The following is an 18,520-nucleotide window of genomic DNA, read 5'->3' on the forward strand; positions in this document are numbered from 1 at the left end:
AAGCTCTGCAAACAAAAAATATTTTTAAACTAAAACTGAAAAAAAAGAGGCTGGAACCCACACTGATAACTTCCCGTCCCGTCTGTCAATTTGTCTTGCTTAGTTTTTATTAAATTATTCTTGAGAATTTCAAAATTTAAAACAATATTTTTCATAAAAGGAAATAGTTTAGTTTGAAAATCTAGTTTTGTTAAATAGTTTTTTAGTTGAAAACAAATTTTTACCAACTTTAGTAAATTCGTAGTAATTTCTTAAATTTTTACTAATTAGATGAATAAAATTAATTTGAGGGATATCAAGAAAATTTGCGTACTATTTTTTGTAGATTTTATTTTTGTATGAAAAATGAAACTCTTAGATTTATATCAAAAACTACTGAATATCGAAAACAATATTTGCTGTGAAATAAAAACTTTGAAGACAATATTTTAATTTTTTGAAAAGCTCTTTGAGTAGAGTAAATTTTTAAAAAGTCTTAGTATTGTTTTTTTCGGGTCATTTTTAATTTTCTCAAAAATATTTTTTTAAAGATAAGCTTTTTCTCAATATTTCTCCGAAAACAACTGAACTGAAAACAATATTTCTTATTAGACAAAATTGTAATTGTAATCTCAAATTTTTGAAAAGATTTTGAGCCGAAAATCAATTTTTCCAACTTTTATCAAAAGTACTGTTTTTTTCACGTTTTTATTTTTATAAAAAAACTGGTGTGGTATCACGTTACAATATATTGGTTATTGGTTCGTGAGATATTTAGGGTTTACCAACATTTTTAAACCGCTATGGTAAGAAAACCAACCTAGCAATTTTCTTGAGAGCCCTTTTTACATCTTTCTGCATTATTATCTGTATAACAATTCGATATCTCCAATGGTTCTTGAACTATTGCGGACGAAAAAAACGTAGCTAATGTACGGACGTAAGAACGTACGTACACACAATCTTTTCATATATTTTTTTTCGATTCTAAGGACTTAGAAACGTAGAGAAATGTAAACATTTTCGATTTACAGAAAATGGTTCAACGATTCCACAACCAGTAAATATTTCAGAATACATTGGGGGCTTTTGGATCTTCTAGGCGATTTTGTTTTTCAACGAACAAATTCGTCCGAAAACGAGCCTTATTGTTGAGGATAATTTTTGTGTGAAATTAAGGGTAATTTTCCGACTGCTTAAGACCCCATTTAATTCTGTTTTATTTCAAATTTTAGGTCAGTTGAATTTGTACAGGTGCAGGTCTTAGAACCAACTTGTAGAACCAACTTTGGCCTACAAAAGATGCTGGCCTGAAATTAACTACCTCGAATTCTTCTTCTTCACTCTCTCGCTTAAATAAATCCACTAAACTTTTAATCAATCTCTTAGTAGGACACAAATTGTAACCGTTTATTGAGTGAAGCGTGCTGAACGTTGACCAAACATAGATTTTTATAAAACTTTAGAAGTTGCTAAAGATTTGTTTTTAAGTTTTTATTTCAGTTTCCTTTAAATTCGGTTCTACTTTTACACGAAGAGTTCACTTTACCTTTTGTATTTCTTTGCAACGCTTGGGGCAGGACACTGCCAAGTAGAAGGAAAGAACCTCTTAAGGTACCTCAAATACTGAATTTTCTAAAAAAAATAAACTTAGATGAACATTTTTAGGTAGGAGTGGATTTATCTCAAACAGAATTTATGCATTAATTCTTGCCAACTTTAGGTTGCTGAAATCTGGAAACTAATCGTGAAAATAGTAAAATTCGACAATATAAGGAACATTTTTAAGAACTCTCTTTTCAAAGAGAAAAAACAGTATCTAAACAAATTTCAAAGCTGATTTAAAAACTTACAATAACTGTTATTAGGTTGGTAACTAAAATTACCTTTAAAGTGTCTTGATAAATAAATGCAGGATTTTCCAACAAGAGGTTTCATTTTGACATTTAAACACAATGAGTATTTTTTTTAATGAAATCAATGGAACTATGAAAGCCTATTTTATTTTTAAAGAGGAATTAGCAAAGAATAAGACATATCATATAACAGCTAAGTGTTCTTAAAGCTACTGTTAGTAAATAAATTACGTGGCGCAACAGTCCGTAGGGCCTAGTGACTTACAACTCTCATAACCATTCCTGTGTGTGCGTAATGCTTTCAGGGACTAAGAGGACCAACTGTTTTAAGCCTAATTTATTACGGCGAATTTCAGAAAGTCAGGGGCAAACGCAAAAAATAATTTCGGTGGGGGTTTTAAATAAATAATATTATCTATAACTCTTTTTATTTTTGTATATACAAAGGTACTAAAAAAAAGAGATGAGGTGAGATTTTTCTATTTTCAAAGTTCTCTTTTCTTTGTTTCCGCATATTCAAATTTACTTTAGATTGCAAAATTGAATTTTGAAATTGTCAAACACGTTTTTCTTACACTCACCATGAAAATACTAGAAATAATGATTTTGAATGCGTTTTGAAACTTTAGACCGAAGACATAGTTCCTTGATAAGTTCTGATTTTGTCTTTGCTGAATTAAACTTCAGTTTATGTTATTCATATACAATTAAAACCCATTTTAAAGCGATAATCTGGAGTCTAAAAATAACCACGACGGACCTATGTATGTTTATTGTTTACTGCTTCTAAATCTATTAAACGTCAAAAATAAACAAACTGATTGAGTAAATTAAGTTACGAGACATTATTTGAAAATTTAAAATCAAAAATTGAAATCTCAAAAGACTTAAGCATACTTATATCAAAACTTTGATATTTTGCTGGATGTTGGAATGCTGCCAAATAACAAAAAACGAAAGCTCTACTTAAACCGAATGAGGTACGAAAGGTATCGATTCAAGAAAAAAAGCCGTCCAGTTTATAATTGATCTTCTAAGTATGTATTACCTATAGGTATAAATTTAGTGAAATTTTTGCTAATATATGCTGCTTTCAAGTCTTAAAACCACCAGCCCGACTTCATAAAATTTCTCAACTAACAACAAACAAAATAGTTTAAAGGATTTCAAAGATTTTGGGTCTCCAAAATTTATTTTCTTACCCTTTGCTAGTCATTTTGTATAGGTTTAAGTGATATTTTTCAAAATTGTAGTAGAATATGCCTTAAACCTGTTTCTAACTAAACAGAGCTGGCAAATTCTTTACTAATATCAGCTGTGTCAAGCTATGTATATGTTTAATTTAGACTCCAGTTCAAACTTGGGTTTAAAATATGACTATGAATATGCTCAGAAATGCATTCAAATGTTTAAAAATATTGAATTTAGGAGACATGTCAGACATCACGTAACTTTCATTATTTATTTGATTCTTTTTCTCGAAAAATAGGGAAAAAACGCGACTAACCCAAACAGGGTTGCTGATTTATTTTAAAATATTCTAGTGTCACAATTCAAAAAGTGAAAAAAGTTAAGTTTAAAGATTTTTTTTAATTTAGAGTTAAGGCTGACATAAATGAACCGAAAGTTTAACCCCCAAAACCCCTTACCTGCGTTCGCCCCTGGAAAGCACTTCTCATGACAAGAAATAGCCTTTCAATAAGACAGGCATGGATTGAACACAAGACCTCTGGCATGACTAACCGTAACGCCCCTACCAAACTGCGGTTGCTGCAACATTATCCTTTTCATGAATTTTTACATAAATCGATGAATGGTTTAAATGAGACTGTAGGTTTCTTTTATATTTCATATAAGGACCCAATTTATTGAAAAATGTCTATATTCACTCTGGTTAATATTATTTACAATTAACGGTCACGCCAAAATATGTAATTTTTTTATATCACTAAGACTGTAACCATGTTTTGTTGTAAGTTACAAGTTGTTTAGTATGTAAAGGCAAATAATTCTTAGGTGAATAAAATCAAAGCTATTTTTATACTTTAATTGAAACTATGATGCTTTATATAAAAAATAAGTTCATACGAATTCTATTTTAAGAAACATGTACTTACGTAATTGTTTTAATTGAGTAGCGTTTTATATTAAGAATATATGTAGATTACCTAAACTTACTTTAATACAGACTAACAACTTCAGACATTGCTAATTTGAGAGCATAATACATTTTGGAAAAAAAAAATATATATATTATGTTCACTGCAAAACTAAATAAGATAAATATACACAATGTAATAAAATGTATACTCTCCAAATTAAAACAAGTTTTATTTACAATCTATGGAACGAAATTGTAATTAAATTTGAAGCATTAATAATATTGTTGTCAATTGAAAATATGTAGTTGTTATATTTTTGCATTTATGAATATTTCTTAAACAAAAACGTGTCACTTACCTTGGTTTTCATCCATACAAAAGCAGATGATGATTATTATCACTTGAGTATAAATACGAGCTATTCATTCTGTGGAAAGCACAGAACACTGCAGTTGTTCCATTTGACTAGACCTATCTTTTTTTCTAATACAAATATTTAATAGCTACAATTAAATTAAAGATGAAACTAGTGATCTTATTAACGATATTTGTTATTTTTGCAAGCGTAATGTTGCAAGTAAAAGCTGATTGCTGCAACTACGTCTACTCCCATGGAGAGTATCTTTGCCGTGATGGACCATTAACCGAAGGAAGTTGTTGTGGAAAGGGGCGTTGCAATATATTTTGTTGTGATTGTTCTGGTGGTTGCAGATAGATTTGTGATGTTTTCTCGAGTGAAATAAATAAGCAAAGTGAATTAAATAAAAAAAGAAAAACAAATTGTTTTAGTTTAAATATTTATTTTTTCGTTCTAAATATCTAGTTTTAAAGAACTGGATTCACTCCGTTTTAAAAACCTTCATCCTACAATCTTTGTCGAAAGTTGAGTCCAAACCAAAAACGATTGATTATTTTCTTTTTAGCTAGAGAAGAGTATAAGAAGTTCTTAAATTAAAGTTAAAAAATTTAAATGCAAACATTTGCAAAAATTTCAGAAGTCGCACATTCAAAAATTGCTAGTATATCACGTTATTCTTTTTTCTCCATACAACAACTGATTTCTTTAACCAGAAAACACTTTCTTTTCGTTATTTTACGTTATTTTATTAAAAGCAAGTACTTATGTTTTTTTTTATCGAGTACCTACTCGAACTTTTCGTTTTTGGAAAATGCTCTCTGTTGTGCCTTAAGAAAGTTCTCACAGTCAAGCCCACAAGCTTGAACTCGCATGTGAGATCGATCGAGCAGAGTCGGACTCGAACTCAGTTTCATGTCCAAAAAAACAAGTTTACTCTCTACAGTTCTGAGTCAGTGATATGAGAACGATCTTAAAGCTCTTTGTATGCACTTGCACTACATAAAACAGTAAACTGTACGTTCAGCCGAGTCTTCTGAAAGCGAAAATAAAAGTGTAATTATAAACAATTATGCTGACCATCTTAGTGAATTTCTAGTGACTGAAACTAAATAAAGTTTTAATGGAGAAGTCCCAGTTACCAGTTTTAAAGGCAAGAAAAAGAGATTCTATTCTTAAAACCATAGAAGCATTTAAAAAAAATTTGGTGCGACATAAGTGAAAAAAAATTACTAAGAAAGTGTCAAATATAAAGTCCCGCTTAAAAAGCAAAATAGATTTTGAAAAAAACTGAAAATAAGATAATAATTCTTAAGGACAGGGAAAAAGAATTGCTCGTTATGATGCTTTTGTATCCGCCTTGCAGGTAGCCTGACGTACTCCTCGTGGTGATAGAGTGGTTTCCTTATACGCACATGTGTACAATCCAGAGCACAAATGGCGTAAGGAAACTCAATGTCTTCACCAACACCGCTTTGAAATCCAGGATCTCCTACAAAACGCAAAAAAATTCTCATTTTTTCTTGATGAGTCAAAGTACCACCGAGTGTTTCCAGGGTTGGGTCCAAAAACTCATCTGTCAATATTTGCACACTGTTTCACTAAATTACAGAGTAAAGAGCTTGAACTCATCTTTTTGCAGATGACCCATTGTTTCAGAACTAGTCTTAAATGATGAATAAATAAAATTTGTCAATTTTTATTTGTAGGATCTCTGCGATTTCTTTATTTCAATACAAAATATAAACACAATTTCTAATTTAGTTGTCACACGTTTTTATTTCCTTTCATTGTTTTGAAATAAAGGTTTATCCATTTTGCGGTTTTGAAACTAAACGCAAATAAAACATGTATAAAATATTTTTTTAATGATATTTCTTTTTTATTATAAAGTTTGAACGATGACATTATGTGTGAAACACTACATTATTTAAATAACAACCACGAGAATCTTTCGAGTACTTTTCAAAAAAATGTTGACACATATTGGGCAGTATCTCAGCCTTTACTTGACGAATGTTGGTTTTTAATTGCTCAAGAGTTAAAGGTTTACCTGCATAAACGAGGTCTTTCGCGTAGACTTACAGAACAAAAGTCCAGTGGTGTTAAATCGCATGATCTTGGTGTCCAGTTAATATCGCCACGAAGAGAAATTAAACGGGCAGGTAATGTTTCTTGCATATTCGCTCGAGTTGTATGGCATGTCAACACCGTCTTGTTGAAACCACATATTCTCCAAGTCGTATTTTTGAATAGCAGGCAAAAAAAAGTCGATTATCATATGACCATAACGCTCCGAATTGATGGTGACAGTCATCATCGGTTTCAGAGAAATAAGGTCTAATCACACCCCCGGACCAAAGAGCGAACCAAACAGTAACTTTTTGTGGATGTAATGTCCTCTCTTCATTTACTTGAGGATTCTTAAAACTAATAAATAAGATAATTTTGTTTATTAACACATTCACCGAGTGAGAAATGTGCTTCATCGCTGAAGAAAACTTTGTTCGAAAAATCGCCGTCCAAGAATTGGTTGCAGTTGTTGTGTGAGCTGAACTTTATATGGATGAAGTTGTATATTTAAATGTAAAATGTGCCGGAAGACAGTCCTAAATCCTGCGAACGACGGGGATCGACACATTTGGGCCTTTCGCAACATTTTCACTTACAACAGCGATATTTTTAGTGGTACGAGCGAATTGATAATGCACAGGCCTTCCAATATCTGTAAACAATCTAGTGGCTTCAAGTTTCTTCACAATTTTTGTTATTGCTTAAGTAGGTGGACGATTATGTAAACCATAATTTCCTCTTGAAGCACAACAAAATCACCATTTTTTAGCTAAACAAAATTGCTTTAACAGTTTAGTTTGACAGATGTCGAGTTCCAGCCCTATACTTTTAAAACCGTTATAATTGAATTGTTTAAGAAGAAAGGGTATAAGTGGTCAAAATCATCTCAGTTCGATAAATGGAATTATTAAAAAAAGCTCAAGATTTTTCTGTCGAATATTTAGGGACCAATTATCTTAATTTTCGAGGAAGCTTAATTGTTAAAGACAGTCAGAGCTGTAAAAGAACGCAGTCTTTTTGGTACTGCAATCAATTAAATGGAAAGACTTTTTATAAGTCTTTTGATTTTACTTCAGCACTGTGGCCTTAAAACTAAAGTCTAGGTCAATTTTGCAGTCTTTTATTTAAAAATCGTCTGAAGCAGTCAAATACATTCAAATCAAAAGAATGCATTATTTTTGGACTGCGTTCCTTTCAAAAGTCTGTTACATTCTTTGCATTCTGTAAGTCTTTTTAATACACTCGATGAATTTAAGTTTTTTTTATTGCTTTTCAGTCTTGTTACTAATTGAATACTTTTCACTCAATGCTTATAAAATAATTTCGACTACAATGAAGCTGGGGTTTAAAGTTATAGATTTCAATTATTATATTTTAAATCCAAACTTACAGATTAAAATTATATTAAAACTGAAGCAAATTGTTTAATTCAATTCAAAATAAATAAATAAATAAATTTTCACAAATTTCTTTATTACTATTATTGTAACTTGCCTGAAGGTTTTTTTTTAGAGGACTTAGTTTTTCACGGTAAACTGAAGGTAGAGATTGGTGAGGTAAAGTTCTAAGTTTGAAGTTTATGACACTTGCAAAACTAGCTAGTTGCCTGCAAATGAAGTCTCTTATGTTGTCTGAACCTGGCTAATGCCTTAGCTTTTGTTGTCAATTGCAGGTTGAGACGACTTAAGGGATTTGAAATTAAGGTAAGTTATTAGTTCTGATTAGCCAACTGCCAAAAACTTGCCTTCCAATAAAGATAGCTTTATTGGAAGTTTGACTGGAAAGAAAATCTTTCTAACTATCAAGAAGTCTACTTCAGTCAAAATTAAGGTTAGGTTAGGTTCTAGTGGCTGTCCAAGATGGAAACGGACACACTTAGGCCAGTTTAATGGCCCATTGTGATACCACATGAATCTTCTGAAGGCTTCATCCTAAGCTCAATGGAACCAGTTTGAATCCATTACGAAAGAGGCTGATTATACTGATATGATTAAGATCGTTTAGATCGTTAAAGAAGAGTTCTCCTAAGTAATTATTGCGTATTCGAGCCAGAGCAGGGCATGTGCAGAGAAGATGAACAACTGTTTCCTCCTCTTCCTCGTCCATACAGCTTCAAGCACCTTGAACGTTTAAAATCCAGTGTTGACCAGATGTTTTTGTGACTTGACACGTGGTGATGTTGTTCCACCTGGTGCCTGCCCTCCTCAGAGCTTCTTGCATTAGCAACAGTTTACAAGTAGTGATTGGTATGCCAGTACGTGCCAAACGTAGTAGGATGGGCTTTACTTTACCGTTCCTGGCGAGTTCATCTGCCTTACAGTTACCTGGAATGTCTCTATGGCCCGGCACCCAGCAAAGGTGAATATTAAACTGTTGTCACTTTCATTCTTTCAGTGTTCAGTAGATATGATCGACAGTTATGGACTGTTAAAGAGTTTTGTAGAGACAGAGTCCAGAGATTTGATAGCGGCCAGGCTTTCTGAGAAAATACGGATATCAGAAATCGATATCACGTTTTCTTTAAGCTAGGACAAGACTTCCTTCATAGCCAAAAGTTCCGCCTGGAACACGCTTCAATGATTGGGAAGGCGGAATGAGAGACTTAATTTCAATCGTTCAGAGTACACACCTCCACCAACCCCTTCTTTGGTTTTTGACCCATCTGTGTAAAAATGGATTGACTCATCCTCCAAGAATGTCCTATCCTCCCAAAAAGATCTGGTAGGTATAGAAATCTGGAAATTTCTGTCGAATTGCCAATGTTGTTGTTAGTCCACTGCGAAGAAGCTTTGAGGCGAATAGAAGAGCTTGCAGCTATTTGTTTGCTAAATATGTCAAGAGGTGTAAGGTAGAGCAAGGTGTCCAGTGCTGCAGACGGGGTCGTGCGAAGCGATCCGCTTATACATAGGCAGGCTGAACGTTGGACTTTATTTAACTTATCCCTGTTTATACCTTTCTTTAAAGCAGTCCACCATACTGCCACACCGTACGTTAAAATCGGTCTGATTACCGATGTGTATAGCCAATGCGTGATTCTGGGCTGTAAACTCCATTTATTACCAATAGCTTTTTTGCAAGAAAAGAGAGCTACATTAGATTTTTTGACTCTTTCCTGTACGTTGCGTTTCCAATTTAATTTTTTGTCTAAGACAAGACCTAGGTATTTAGCCTCGTCTGAGAATTTTAATTGGATTCCTTTAATATAAGGAGGTTGACAAATGGAATTTTGTATCTCCTCGAAAATAAGACCAGATCGGTTTTGTGTGGGTTAACACCCAGTCCACACCGATCAGCCCAAAGTATTACTCTGTCTAAGGCATTTTGTAGGAGTTCTTTTAGGATATTCAGATGCTTTTCTGAAACGTCGTCCGCATAGGCTATCACTCTGAAACCCTCCGCATCCAGACTAGTTAGGATTTCATTCACCACTAGGTTCCAGAGGAGAGGGGATAGAACCCAACCTTGCGGTGTCCCTCTACTAACGAAAATAAAAAAAGAGATAAGAATTGGAAAAATTATAAACTTTGCAAGCGCAAACAAGAAAATATATCAGAATCGGTACAATTTTTTTGAAATAATTGTTTTTAGATCGCTTTTCCTATTTTGAAATTCAAACTTATTTAAAATAAAATTATTTTATATTTTTAGAATTCCATCATCCTACTAACTACCGAGTAAAACGGAATGCTTTACCTACTGAAGATGGAATGGAAACAGCTTCATTTTGGTTGCAGGATGCCCAAAAAGATCTAAAGGAAAAACTTAAGTTCAATCTTAACAAAGAAAAAGCCAAGAATATAATCTTCTTCCTTGGCGATGGAATGTCAATTGATACAGTATCGGCAGGTCGTATTTTCAGTGGACAGTTGGAGGGAAAATTGGGTGAACGCAGTAAACTGTCATTTGAAAAGTTCCCAATTGTCGGACTTTCAAAGGTGGGTTTGTGTTTAGTTGAATTAAAAAACATTTTAAAAACTAACAAAATTTTCTTTTGAAGACTTTTTGTGTAGACAGACAAGTTGCAGATTCAGCATGCACATCTACGGCTTATTTATGTGGTATTAAAGCAAACTATGCTACAATTGGTGTGACTGCCAATGTCACTTTGAACGATTGTCAAGCTGGACAGGATCCTGCGAATCAAGTGGAATCAATAGCCGGTTGGGCACAGAGGGCAAAGAAGGCAACAGGTTTTGTAACCACGACAACTGTGACAAATGCAAGTCCTGCTGGTTTGTTTGCTCATGTCGGCCATCGTGACTATGAAAGTGACTTCCAAGTTATGCAACAAAATCAAGATCCACACAATTGTAGGGACATTGCTGACCAGCTGGTCAATGATGATGTTGGAAAGAAATTTAACGTTATTCTTGGTGGAGGCACGAGAAGGTTTTTGCCTAATGGAACACTGGATTTCAATGGCAATTCAGGTGAACGATTGGATGGCCGGAATCTGATCAAAGAATGGTTAGAAACGAAAAAAGGCTCTGCAAAAACAGTATTTGATCGGGATCAACTGCTATCGGTAGACTACGATCGGACGGACTATCTGTTGGGACTTTTTTCTCCGAATGAAATGGCCTACAAAACTGATGCAAATTCAACAAAAGATCCGTCATTGGAGGAGATGACAGAAGCAGCCATTAAGATGTTAGAAAGCAACAAAAATGGTTATTTCCTGTTTGTAGAGGGCGCTCGCATCGATCATGGACATCATCAGAATCTAGCTCACAAAGCACTTATGGAGACAGTTGAACTGTCAAAAGCTGTGCAGAAAGCTGTTGACATAACTGATGCTGCTGACACATTGATCGTTGTTAGTTCAGATCACGGACATACAATGACCATAAGTGGATATCCGACAATCGGAAATAATATTCTCGGACTAAATACAGAGCCAAGCGATGTAGATGGTTTACCTTATACAACACTCAGTTATGCAAATGGACCCAGTTACAATCAACACTTTAACAATAAGAAAACTCGTCTTGATCTTCGTGAAGTTGATGTTTGTAAGTATTTATATTATTTTAAAGAATAAGCTGATCACGTCATTGACAGATCCAAACTTGTGTTTTAATAACAATTGTTTTTTAACACTCAAATAAGAACTAGTCAATATGTGTATTTTTTATAAACAGCAGACGACGTTCTGTCGGACTCTTTTGAGGCGAATCATTTTAACATTTCATCATTTAATCTTTTTCCCACTCATCAACATATTAAAAATAAGAAAACTCGTCTTGATCTTAGTAAAGTTGATGTTTGTAAGTATATACATCATTTTAAAAAAATTAGCTGATCACGCCATTGAGAGATCAAAAGCTGTGTTTTAATACCAATTGATTTTTAATACTCAGTTATGAACTAGACAATATGTGCCATTTAGAAAATCTAATTTTTTCAAACAAACCTATTTTTATAAACAATAGATGGCGTTCGTTTGGATTCTTTTGATTTTTAAACATTTTTTTAAAATTGCAAACAACTTAGTCATTTTTTAAATTGCAAACAAAATGTCTGCCACACTTTCCTGTCTCTTTTTACGTGTCAAATCTAAAACAGGTACAATTATAAGGTATATTTGCGTCAAAATGAGTAGACTTAAAAGAATCCAATGAATGAACACGCTCACAAGTACAGTGTCAGTACTGTCACAAAAATAAAATAGTTAATCTAAATCTAATCTGGATCAAATAAACACAAATAGAGCACAGCTTAAAACAGTATCAGCAAATTTAACAATTACATAATGTATGTTTTAAAACTAATTTCGTATTTCTTATTATTATTTTATTTAAAAGTAAACAAGGAATATAAATATGCCAGCACTGTTCCCCAAGTCGATGAAACTCACGGAGGTGGAGATGTTGCCGTCTTTGCAAATGGTTAGATACATTTTTGCTTTCTGAATAATTTTGTTCACTAAACAATTTTTATATCAATTTTTCACAGGTCCTTGGGCGCATTTGTTTTCAGGAGTTGTAGAACAAAATATTTTACCTCACATTATGGCATATGCGGCTTGCATTGGAGATGGACTTACAATGTGTCAAGAATAAAATAAAAGTTGCTTAAACGTTATAGAAAATAAACTTAATAAATTTATTTATGTATGTCAGTGAAATTTATTTTTTGGTACATTTTATTAAATCTTAATTGGGAGTTATTACCCGATTTGTCAAATTGTAAATTCTGACATTTAAAAGTCCCTAGAAACTAAATACATGGTTTTGGAGAAATCTTACATCCGGTATACTTATTTTCGTGGGATATATCTCAAAAACCAGAAAAAATATTATTTTCAAATTAATTTAATTTTACAGATAATTAAACCAGAATATGCAAAAACGACTTTAAAATAAATTCAAAGGGTGTTTTTATAGCTATTTCAAGAGCAAGTGAAAGATTTAGTCGAGGTTAAATATCTCACGGTTCGAATACTCAAAATTTTTCACACATTTTAACGCCAAACAGAATTGCTACGAATCCAAAATAATATTACTTTCAGAATAGTTAAGTACTGCAAATAATTACTTTCTTTACATTTGCTCCTTAAAAAAACCTTTTGACAGTCTTGCAATTACAAAACATTAAAGAAAAATGATTTCTCAAAATGTATGTGTCGAGAACAAATCCTAGCCGCTTCTTTGCGCTCTGATACTTAGACATATTTGAAGTTCAGTATTAACAATGTTCCGAAATGTCTAATTAAGCTTTTAAATGGAGCCTGTCTTCATGGCGTACATTTTGAGTAGCATAAGTGTAACGGTGTCATTGCCACGAACGTAAAACAAAACAAAGCCATTAAAGTTCGCGCTCATAAGAACCACTGTTTTGTTGGACGCGCGACGCGCACCGCCGTGTGGCGCAGTTCTGTTGGACCCAAATATTGTTGTCATCTCTTGATAGGGATAACATCAATCAATATAATAGCAGGGCCGACCTCATACCATACCCACCCCTCCTTGTTTAAGACTGACATATGGAAACGTCAAATGAAATTGGCCTTAAAACGTTAAGGTGGTAAAAAAGATTTCTTCAACACAACTTGCTAGAGTTGGTTGTTAAAAATAAATAAATTGGGTAAGTCTCAACCATTGGTGTGTACCAGTACTGTTGTCAAGGATAGAGGGGTCCTTCAGTTTTAAGCCGAATTCAAACGGCTAATTTAAGTAAGCACTTTTCATTTCAAGAATTACTCTTGGAGAAATTGCCAATTCGTCGCAATTTCCTCCCCGTGAAAAAAAACATTAGATTGCATAGGCAGGGATCGAACCCACGACCTATGTCATGACAGTCCAAGAGTTGGTTTTTAGTCATTATTATATAGGGTGATGGAGCCAGTAGTCGGCCATCTAACTTTTTTTGTGCGTCTTACTATTCCTCAAAATTCAGCTGTTGGAGTTTTGGATACAAAACATAGTTTATATGATTATTTGAAATGCCTAAATTTTAAAACTCTCGATTTTTTTAGTGAATTTGCCATGACAAATTTTTTGAAATAGGCCCCCTAAACTCCGAAGGTCGGCAAGCTAGGTCTTCAGTAGTCGGCCCAAAATTTTAAGTTCTTTATTTTGTATTCTTTTGATCAAAATAATTAAAACCATCATAAACTATTAAACTTTTATTACAAAATTGATTGCAACTTACATACATAGAATAAGTAGCAATTTAAAACAAAAAAAAAAAACAACTTCAATACTTGTGTATGTTTTGACATACACTTAGGTACATGTGTAGGTAGTATTAATATAAGTTAGAATAAATAACTTTAAAAGTAAGAAATGATATAGGTTTAGGTACTCACTTATCACATGCTTCACAGATGAATACTTCATTTTGTATCTCTTCGAAATTTCGTCCAACAAAATGTGTGCATCTCAAATGAAGCTATTTAGGACAAGAATCACAGCCTACGTTCTTCAATTTCTTGTCTTCGGCGTCTGATATCAAATCACAAGCTGAAAACAAAAGTGGCACTATTCAAAATTGTGAGTGATACCTGTCCTTTTACCTCGTCTAATATCCACAGGAGGTCGCTAGTGTCACTTTTAAGTTTGACGTAAATCCCTCTATCGCTAATAGATAAAATGGCACTTTGGCAGTTCAAGTCAAGTCATTGGAGGGAACACATGTCGAGGTAAGTGATAAAATGACACTTTTTGCATAATGTCGATTAAGTTTTAAGCATAGAGTTTTTATTCGTGACAAAAATGAATTCATAATCCGTTTAGTGTCAGTTTTCTTTTTTAAAAAACAGTGGTTTAATGTTCAGTGAAATTATTTAACAGGCCCTTTTGGTTTAAAGCCATCTGATGATGATGCGCCGTACTTGCCACAAAAAACTAGAAGCCGTCCACGTTCATCTTCATCATCGTCCTCAAGTTCTTCGTCGTCTACTTCTACCAGCTCATCTTCAACTGAAAGTCAAACAACGAGTCCAGCAATTCAAAATGCCAACGATCCTAATGTAAAATCCCACATTTCCAAAGAAGAAAATGAAATAAATGTTGGCAGGTATAAGCAACAATAACTAAGAACAACTTTTAATCGAACCTGAAACTGACGAAGAAAACGTGGTAGAAGAATTTACAGCATCAATTGATAGGTCTTATGAGCAAGTTTTGGGCAATAATTTGACTGCCAATATTTCTCATGAGAATGCTTATAACGAGAATCAACAATATGATGCCGGGACAGCTAAAATCACTAAAAAGAAGGTCAAAAAGTTGGGAGCTGCTAAGACTACGCAAATATTAAGGAATTGTGGAAAACAATATGTTTCAAGCTCGAGTATGTCGCCAGGAGATTGGAAGAACGTAAGGGGCGTTAAAACAAGAGTGTGCACTCTTCGCACTCTAAATATTATTGGCAAATTTATCAGGACAGTGCTGGAGAACAAGTGCAGTAATACGGGAATACTGGAAGGAGAAAAAAGAGGTAAGCATAACAAACACAAAATGGTACCAGAGATCGACAGTATTCCTTGTATTGAAAACCACTATTTGAGAAAACAAACCACCAGAGAATTAATAGATGGAAGAAAAATTCTAGTCGATCTGTAATCTGTATACAGATTACAAACAGATGTGTAGATACCCAAGAAGGACTGCCTTGTGTTATGGTACACACGTATCGAAAAATATTCAACGAAGAATTCAATATTAGTTTCTTCACAAGTGCGAACTGTGTGAAAATACAGTATTTCCGAAGGTTCCCAAAAGGAAGCTCAGAGAGAAGAGTTTGATTGCCACCAACAAGAAAAAGAAAAAAAGTCGGCTTGAAAAATAAAACAACGACAAGGAAAAGGAAAAGACTTCCAGGCGGTTATGACAGTGCCAAACGGAGATGTTTCAACTTTTTATTATAAATCTAAAATAAACTGCTTAAACTTTACTATCACTGAACTACAATCTAATAAAACTGAGTACAACTTTTGGGGTGAATCTCAAGGTAATCGTTGAGCAAACAAATTAGACAACTGTGTTCTAAAGTTTTTGCAAAAAAAATCTTCTATGGCTAACGAAGATCTGGATGTAGTATTTTATTCCGATAATTGTTGTGGCCAGCAAAAAAACTTGTTTGTAATTGGAATGTATGCCTATGCAGTTACGAAGTTAAAAATTAAATCTTTAACGCATAAATTCTTGATCCATGGCCATACTCAAAGTGAAGGAGATGCAGCGCACTCCATGATCGAGAAAGAAGTGAAAAAATGCCTTAAGTCAGGGTCAATTTACGTTCCTTCACAATACGTTTCTGCAATTCGAAATTCCAAAAAAACGTGGAACACCATTTACAGTAAATGAACTGGGTTATGGAGACTTCATTGACATAAAAAAACTTCCAGTGCCAAGGCTTAACAAAAATGTTGACGACCGTAAGGTTAGTAGATATTAAAGTCTTCAAAATTGAAAAAATTCACAGGGTACACACAACAAAGACATTCAAATTTTCTGTAAAACATCTTACTTCGATGACTTCAAAGAGCTTAATCTGGCTAAAAGAACAGATTATCAAAAAAATCTTTCCATGCTTTAGAGGAAATAGGTACACGCTGGAGGATTTCCGCGCGGAATTTTGCCGGATTTGGGTAGAAAATGTGCTTTCTAAAAGCAGGACTTAATGCAAAGGAAGTCGATGGTGGTCTCTGGATGAGTCATTTTCCTTCTGGATATTAATGCAGTTCGTCTATCACTGCCAGGGATTTCGAGTATGGTCGTGTGCATGATGGTCCTGTTAAGAAAATGAAGTCAACTGATTGTTGGTTTGTCAATTGTAGATAAGACTTTATCTGCTTCCTTTAGAAGATCAGTATGTAATTTCCTCGTTAACTGGTGATAGAGTTGGTATTGAAACTGTTGCAGAAATTTAGTTCAGTTCTCCAGTATCGTTTATAACATAAGTTCCGGTTATGCTCTCAACTAGGGGTTTGACTAAGGTATTTTTAACTTCCATGTTGGCTTCATCTAGCAATTCTTGAAACTCGGCTGTTCCATCTTCAATACTAGCAATCGGTTCATTTGGCTGCTGTTCATTCTGAACTTTGTCTATAATTCGCATCACAGATGCAAAGTCGATTCCCTGTGTCTCAAAATCAGTTTTTGCCAGAGCCAGAACTTTTTTTATTTCATAGAAACTTGAAGCTGTGACTCGTTCCGGTGGGGTTACGTATAGTTTCTCAAGCGTATTCTGGACACATTTAGTTTAATCGGTAGCATCTGCATTGAATGGAAAAATTCCACATTTTCTAATTCGTTCCGTCCTGTCTGTGTTGTTGGTGTTCGTCACAGCCTTATTAGCATTTCCTGGAATGCTCTGCCATTTGTGAACGGTCTTTTTATAGTCACTTTTTAGCCCCTTGAATGCACCCACATCAGCTGGCTGAGTAATGTGTGTTGTATTTGGATAAAGTGCATATAAAATTATCCCATTACTCCTGCAAAAGTCGCTCAGTTCCATGGTAAGATGGGATTTATGACCATCGACCAAAAAAAATACTGGCCGCTTAATATTATTTTCAGAAAGATAGTGAACGAAATAGTTGGCCACCGTTTAGTCTCCGATCTTCCCAATACCAATTTGTGCGGCATGCTTTTTACCAATCCTGGTATGGAGGGCGCACATATGGGAACGCGACCAAAGGCGGTAGAGTTTGGCCATCAGCACTGAACAAAAATAGAACGGTTATTGTCTTCTTTTCATTTCCTGCATTAACCTTGTAGAGGTTTGTTCATCCCTTAGGAGCCAAAACTACACCAGGTTTTGGAGCCAAGCAAAATGACATCTTGTCTATATTGAAGATTCGATCTTCCAGAATATCTGCAGCATTTATCTCCTGCAGATATCCCTGTAATCTAGAAACCATTTTCGAAGTACTTCCCCCGTAACGATTGCTCGTCCTTTTGACAGTCCCTCTGAAGGATAATTGAGGATGCCGCTTTAAAAATGCATAATACCAAGTTTTTCTCTTAAGGCCGTCTTTAAATGGTGTCGGTCTTTTGTCCTCTAACATGATTTTTTGAACTGTGTTCAGAAGGTCAGATGACTTAGGTAGAAATCCACATTTTGCCAGGTTGATTATCCAATTTTCCAAGCACTTTTTCTCATCTTTGCTAAGAACCGTTTAGAGGACCATACGCCTAGACTTTTCAGCAACTCGACCGTGAAGTCTGTCCTGCAGTGTTGTTCTTGGGACTTTATATTGTTGGTTTGCCTTTCGGATTGCCCATTTTTCTTCCAGAATTTTTTAAGATCTTCAGTAAGGACCTCTTCAAAATATTTATAAGAAAATTATTGTTTTTATTTAAGCCTAAAATATTTTTTGGGAAATTTTTAAGGGTTTCATAAATTTTGTTCTTTCTTATCTTAAATACACACTGCCGACACCAGAAATCAATTCTTTTATAGTCGGCCTCCTAATTTATAAATAATTGGGTGGCGCAACAGTCCTTTTGAGAATTAGGGCCTCTTGACTGACAACTCTCAACTATTCCTGTGTGCGAGTAGTGTTGTCAGGGATGGAAGGGACCTACAGTTTTAATCCGAATCCGAACGGCAAATTTGACAAAGCACTTTTCGTGACAAGAGTTACTCTTGGAGAATTTGTCAATTCCTCGCAAGAGGCAGTAGCCGTAGCACATTTGTTTTCT

The 18,520-nt window shown here is 34.2% G+C and overlaps 1 protein-coding gene across 2 annotated transcripts in view; it reads left to right on the top strand.

The window, feature by feature from the left end:
* Window positions 1–12,481, top strand: part of LOC129944578 (alkaline phosphatase) — a 36,265-nt gene extending 23,784 nt beyond the window's left edge. Inside the window, exons 2-6 of one of the 2 annotated variants that reach the window (XM_056054106.1) lie at window positions 10,014–10,300; window positions 10,363–11,377; window positions 11,507–11,632; window positions 12,170–12,253; window positions 12,321–12,481. In XM_056054106.1, the coding sequence (XP_055910081.1) occupies window positions 10,014–10,300; window positions 10,363–11,377; window positions 11,507–11,632; window positions 12,170–12,253; window positions 12,321–12,427 (1,619 nt within the window). In that variant the 3' untranslated portion in view covers window positions 12,428–12,481. The remainder of the gene's footprint in view (window positions 1–10,013; window positions 10,301–10,362; window positions 11,378–11,506; window positions 11,633–12,169; window positions 12,254–12,320) is intronic. The other variant, XM_056054107.1, reaches the window with a different exon arrangement.
* Window positions 12,482–18,520: the final 6,039 nt, after the last annotated feature.

Source organism: Eupeodes corollae, chromosome 2 (assembly GCF_945859685.1).
Source record: "Eupeodes corollae chromosome 2, idEupCoro1.1, whole genome shotgun sequence".
NCBI lineage: Eukaryota > Metazoa > Arthropoda > Insecta > Diptera > Syrphidae > Eupeodes > Eupeodes corollae.